The 6,812-nt window shown below is 44.9% G+C and overlaps 1 protein-coding gene across 1 annotated transcript in view; it reads right to left on the reverse strand.

The window, feature by feature from the left end:
- Positions 1–4,340, reverse strand: part of CCNI (cyclin I) — a 30,324-nt gene extending 25,984 nt beyond the window's left edge. The window contains exon 1 of the mRNA XM_006871608.1: positions 4,263–4,340. Coding sequence (XP_006871670.1) covers positions 4,263–4,340 — 78 coding nt within the window. The remainder of the gene's footprint in view (positions 1–4,262) is intronic.
- Between the last annotated feature and the right edge of the window lie 2,472 nt (positions 4,341–6,812).

A 6,812-nucleotide genomic window follows, 5' to 3' on the forward strand; every position in this document is an offset into this window, starting at 1 on the left:
TCTTTACAATGTTATCCAGTTTGTCATGATTCACAAACTCAAAAGCCTTTGAATAGTCAATAAAGCACAAGTAATCATCTTTCTGGTATTCTATGCTTTCAGTCAAGATGCATATGACGTTAACGTTAATATCACTAGTTTCATGTCCTCTTCTGAATCTGGCTTGATTTTCTGTTCCCTGTCAATGTACACTTGCAGCCATTTAAAAATTATATTCAGCAAAATTTTACTTGCTTGTGATAGTAACTACATTGTTCGATGAATTCCAAACTCTGCTGGGTCACCTTTCTTTGGAATGGGCACAGACAGGAAACTCTTCCAATTGGTGGGTGAGGTAGCCGTCTTCCAAAATCTGTGGAATAGATAAGTGAGGACCTCGAGTGCTGCATCAATTTATTGAAAGATTTCTATTGGTATCTTCATCAATTCCTGGAGCCTTGGTTTCTCACCAATGCTTTCCATATAGCTTAGATGTCTTTATTTAGTACTACTGGTTCTTAATAATATGCTACCTCTTGAAATAGTTCAACATCAACCATTCCTTCCATCTTTTTTTTGATGCTTGCTCCATCATTCAACATTACAAAGCAAAGCTTGAATTTTTGTTCTTTCAGCTTAAGCAATACTGAGTATGTTCTTTTAAGTTTTTCTAATTCCAGGGCTTTGGACATTTCATTATGATTTTTGACTATGTCTTCTTGAGCTGCTCTTTGAAGTTTCTGTTCAGCTCTTTTACTTCCCCATTTCTTCCATTCACTCTAGTTCCCCTAAGCTCAAGAGCAAGTTTCAGAGTCTCTTGTAACACCCATTTTGATCTTTTCTTTCTTTTCTGTATTAATGACCTTTTGCTTTCTTCATGTATGATGGTTTTGATGTTATCCCACAATTCTTCTGGTCTTCGGTCATTAGTGCCTAATACATCGAATCTGTTCTTGAGGTGGTCTACAAATTCAGGTGGCATATATTCAAGGTCAAATTTTGGCTGTTGTGGACTTGCTTTAATTTTCTTCAGCTTTAGCATAAACTTGCATATGAGCAATTGATGATCTATTCAGTCTGTCCCCTCCCCCTTAAGCAGATACTGAACTTTTCCATCAACCCTTCCTATAGATACTATCAACTTTATTCTTGTATATTCTATCTGGTAAGTTCCATGTGTATGCTGATTTCAAATGCTATTTGCAATTACCAAGTTATTTGTATAGCAAAATTTATCGTTGAGATTTCCAGCATTGTTTCTATCACTAAGACGATATTTTCCAACTACTGGTCCTTCCTGCTTCCAACTTTTGCATCCCAATCACCAGTACTTATTAAAGCATCCTGATTGCATGTTTCATCAATTTCAGGCTGAAGAAGTTGGTAGAAGGCTTAAATTTCAACACTGGCTTTAATTGTTATGCAAATTTGAATATAGTGGTATTAACTAGTATTCTTACTTGGTGGCATGAAGATAGTATTCTATCATAGACAACATTGTACTTCAAGATAGATTTTGAAATGCCCTTTTTGATGATGAATCCACCACCATTCCTTTTCAATTTGATGATCCCAGCATAGTATACCATATGATTTGTCTGATTCATAGCCAGTACCAGTCCACTTCAGCTCACAATGCCTACGCTATAGATCCCTATGCATTCCATTTCATTTTTAATGACTTTCCTAGATTCAGTTTGTAAAGCCCCCCCCCCATTAATTAATCAATGTTTGCAGCTATTTCTTGTCATTTTGCACTGTGCCCATCAGCAAAGGTCACCAAAACTTTGTTCCATTCACGTCATGGTGAACTCTTTGAGGTATTAGCAATTCCCTATTTTGAGTGTCTTCCAAAAACAGTCAGCTAAAGTGCCGGTTCATCTTCCAGCACTATATCTATGTTCCACTACTATTCATACGGTTTCCAGTGGCTAACCATTCTGAAGCACCAAAGTCGTCGTCTTACTCTTAGTCTAGTGAAGTGCCACTGAAACTTGTCCACCACGAACATGCAAAAGTTAGCATTTAAAGTAGCATAGCTTTCAGCATCACAGCAACATGCACGCTACCACAGGAGTAAGACAAACTGACAAGAGTGGTGGCTTATATTGTTGGTAAGTGCTGTCGAGTCAATTCCAACCCATAGCGACCCTGTATAGGGTTTCCAAGGAGCAGCTGGTAAGCTTGAACCACCGACCTTGCAGTTCAAACGACTTTGCAGTCTGACACATTAGCCCACAGCACCACACCAAGACTACGTCATACCAACTGCTGTCGAGTCCTCTTCTACTCACAGTGGAAACGCACACGGTTTTCAAGGAGAGGCCGATGGGTTTGAACTGCTAACCTTGCAATACGCAGTCTCATTGTGTCATATTTATTTCATTCTCACACAACCCTGTGAAGTTTATGTTAAGTCTATTTTGTTGTTGCTTTCAGTTATCAAGTGGATTCTAACTCATGGTGACCCCACACATGCAGAGTAGAATTGATCCATAGGGTTTTATGAGACTATTGACATTTTGGAAGCAGCTTGCCAAGCCCTACTTCCAAGGCACCTGTGGGTGGGTGTCAACCGCCAACCTTTTGGTTAATAGTTCAGTGCTTAACCATTTGCACCACCCAGGAATCAAGCCCTTTTTTGAGTGAAGAAAGATGCACAGAAAGGTCAATACTTGTGCAACACAATCCGAATGAAACTTGCACAGAGTTTCAGCCTTCATTCTTAACCAAGACAAACTGACAGTTTCAGTCTAACTTTTTTCACTGACACACTGACACATGAACTAACATCTTAACTCCAAGCCACCTGTACTGTACTTTCCCAACACAGGTATTGTCCTCTGCTGGTCTTTATTTAATCAATACTGTACTAGTCCATGGGCTCCGAATCTCACCTCTGGGTATCCATCCCTTTCTATTTCATCTGACACAACTGACATAAAAAAACTAGAAGCAGGTAACACTACTGTTATTCTCAAAAAATTTGGGGATACAAACCACATGGCATAGATGTGTTACTTAAACCTTGGAAGCCTCCCATCATGCTCTGTAAAATGAACTGAAGTCCCAGTGTGGCATTGTGAGTTAATGCACCAGACTGCAAAGCCGTTTGAACTGCAAGGTCGGTGGCTCAAGCTCACCAGCAACTCCTATACAGGTTCCTTATGGGTTGGAATCGACTCGGTGGCACTTAACAATAAACTGCCTCAAGGACTCATCAGGATTAAATAAGCAGTAAACCTCTTTGAACAGTACCTGACAGATTTTGGCATCAACAAGTGTTATTATTTCTATCCTATAACGTTCCATTCTCCTGCTCTAAGGAGTGGCTCCCCACAGCTAGATAAAATCTAAATACTCTAGCCTGACATTCAAAGACCTTTACATCTGATCCCATCCTATCTACAGATAATTTCCCCTCAACAATCAAAAGATCTGAAGGTAACCCCTAGACCAACAAAGGACGCCTTTGCATTCCTTTCAACATTTCGGTATCTTTTAATTGCCCTTTAAGACTCCTAGCATGGAGCTATAGGATAAGCACTAGACTGTGAATCACAAGGTCGGAGCTTCGGAGGTTCAAACCCGCTACCTGCTCCTCAGAAACCCTATACCGACTAGTCGAAACTTAACAATGTACCAGTACGGGCCTAACTCTAATCCCATCTCCCGTGTTTTCTCCCACCTGCTGGACTGCTGGTAGAGTCCTCGTGTGGCGCTATAGGATAAGCATCGTACTAACTCAAGGTTGGCGGTTCGAATCCATAAGCCGCTCCGGAGAAACGCTACCCAGGGTCGTTATGAGTCTTAACGGTAACAACCACCCAAATCCTGGGTACCGGTCCCCTCCCCCGAATGCCCGCAGGTCACCTCCTCTCTTAGAGTAAAGGCTCTTCCCTAGGCTCCCGCGGGACGTTAAAGTTTTGAGGGGGGTGTGAATGCCTCCCTGTGCATTACGGAGGGCCGTAATAAAGCAGGCAAGATGCCGCCGCTACAAAAAAATTAAAGCTACTCGCTAACAAAAAAATGGGACTAGAAGGAAACACAAGCAAAGTGTTTTCAAGCAAGTGCTGGGCTCTTCCTGCAGGAGGGGCCGAAGGGGGCGTCCCGAAGACTTACACCGGAGTAGGAGGTTGTGGGGGGGGGGGGCTGCCCGGGCGCGCGCTAGCCGGGTGGTTTCCCCGGAGGCGGCGGGGACGGGGGTAGTCTGGGGGCGCAGACGTAGAGCGCGCCGGCGCGCAGCCCCGAGTCCCGTCGAGTCCCCCGCCCCACCCTCTCACCTTCTCCTCCTCTTCTTCCTCCTCCTCCTCCTCCTCCCCGGCAGAGCTGTAGGCCTCACAGTGGTGACGCGGGGTCATCCGCAGGCCCGTTACCACCTCATTTTTCTCTGCGCGCGGCGGCGGAGCGCGCGGGAAGAAGACTACGCCGATTGAGGAGGGAGAAGAGGGGGAAGCGGGCCGGGGAACACGGGCGCAGGGGCTCGAGCGGGATGCACGGCTGCGGCTACTGGGTCGTCGGGTCGGTCAGCGAATTAATTCCATGATGACCCCAAACCTGTGGCCGCCGCCACCACCGCCAGTCCCGCTCCTCCAGCCGCCGCCGCTTGTGCCCGGGTGGGAAGGGGGTTCCCTCTCGCCATAGGGCGGCGGGGGCCGGGGAGAGACGGAGGGGGAGACCGGCTCTGCCCCTGCCCGGGGGATGCGCCTCCGAGGGGAAATGGTGAAAGGGGGGGAGGGGGAAAAGGAAAAGAAAAAAAAGAAAGGGAAAAGGGGGAAAAATAAGAAAAAACGAGACAGAGGCGCTGCCGCGTCCGCTCGCGGGGAAGGCTGGGGAGGGAGGGAAAGACAGAAAAATGTGCCGGCTGTCTCGGCTCCGCCCTCGCGGACCGATTCCTGTTTCTCACACTCCTTGTAAACAACACTGAACGGGCAGCTCATCATCCCCTCCCCCACTTTCCACTCTGCTGATTCCCCAGTCCAACGAAAACACGAGTCCATAAAAAATGTGAGCAGCTGGAGTCTGTATGGGGCTGTGGATGGCACTGAGTGGAGGGAAGATCGGACGTTTACTGTGGAAAAAGAAAAGTCAGTGGTGAAAGGACTCGTTTTTCTTGGGGAGCGGAAGGATTCCTCATTGCATTTACGATGACGTAAGAGCTCTCTCCGCTCGCTGGAAGAGGCGTGCAGCGGCTTGAGAGGGCGCTGCGCATGCGTCTGGGAAAGAAAGACGCAGTTAAAGCACCTTGCGTGGGGGTTGGGTTCTCTCAGGATGCTATTTTGGCCAGCCTAAAAGCTGCCTGGTTTTGCCTAGCCTAATTAGTTACCTGTATGTAAGATCTTGAGTTCTTTATTGACTTCGCAAAAAATGCGTATGTTTTGTGTTTTTTTTTACCATCGACGTGCGTAAGTGGGTTTGCCATTGTTTCACTGCCACACCATTGGTGGAGGGACCTTTTAAAACTCTTAGGATAGAAAATGGGGATGGAGGATCATATCTTTAAGACCATAGCTTTAAGAACCTTGGTGAATTATGCAGTTAAGGGCCTGAAATCTATTTGGTAATTTGTTGTTATTGTTAGCTGCCATCGAGTTAGTACCGACCCATATCGACCTTATGCACAGCAGAACGAAACTGCCCAATCCTGGGCCAACCTCACTACTGTTGCCACACTTGAGTCCATCAATGCTACCACTTGGCCAGTCCATCTCACTGGGGGTCTTCCTCTTTTTCTCTGACCCTCCACCTTACCAAACATAATATTCTTCTCCAGCGACAGCTCCTTCCTGACAATATGTCCTAAGTATGAGAGAGGAAGTTTGGCCATCTTGTCCTGTAAGGAGCACTCTGGCTGCACTTCTTCCAAAACAGATCTATTGGTTCTTTTGGCAGCCCATGGCCCTTTCAATATTTCCCTCCAGCACCATAACTCAAAGGCATCAATTCTTCTACCGTCTTCCTTATTCACTGTCCAGCTTTTGCATGCATACGAGGTTATTGAAAATACCATGGATTGGGTCAGGCGCATCTTAGTCTTCAAGATGACATCTTTGCTCTTCAACACATTAAAAAGGTCTTGTGCAGCAGATTTGCCTAATGCAATACGTCATTTGATTTTTTGACTGCTGCTTCCATGAGAGTTGATAGTTGATCCAAGAAGAATGAAGTCCTTGACAATTTCAATCTTTTCTCCGTTGATAAGAATGTTGTTTATTGGTAATGCGTCAAGGAAATTCTAGCCTCACGTCTGAGTATTTCACAGTGGGTTTTATTACCAGCTCCTTTTGCACACCTAAGGCGGTTTTTTTGTTCTTTTAATTTTTAAAAAGTTATAAATGGAATGAATTTCCTTACAAAAAGTTTTGAAAGAGATAAAAAGGCTCCACACTCAACCATTTACAGAGGTAACCTAATTTATATTTATCATTTCAGCCTTTTATGTGCATATTTTAAGTCAGTGAAAAAATTTTTTTACTGAGTTAATTCAGCAGGGCACCTAGCGGAGGTAATTAAGACAGAAACTCTTCCTGCCCTAGATGGAGTTTACATTGCAAGCAAAGAGGATAACATTGAGTTAAGAATCGCTAAAGTTACCCGATATGTTAATTCGTTGACTTTTATATCCCCTCCCTTGGATCTTGCATGTGTTCTTACATCCTTGCCTGTCAAAGGCTCTTGATATTGATTACTGACTGAATAATTGCTAGTATCAAAAGGAGCTCTGGTAGCGTAGTGGTTACGAATCGGGCTGCGAACCTTAAGGTCAGCGGTTCGAAACTACCAGCCGCTCCGCGGGAGAAAGATGAGGCTTTCTACTCCCGTAAGGATTTACA

Source organism: Chrysochloris asiatica, unplaced genomic scaffold (assembly GCF_000296735.1).
Source record: "Chrysochloris asiatica unplaced genomic scaffold, ChrAsi1.0 scaffold00169, whole genome shotgun sequence".
NCBI lineage: Eukaryota > Metazoa > Chordata > Mammalia > Afrosoricida > Chrysochloridae > Chrysochloris > Chrysochloris asiatica.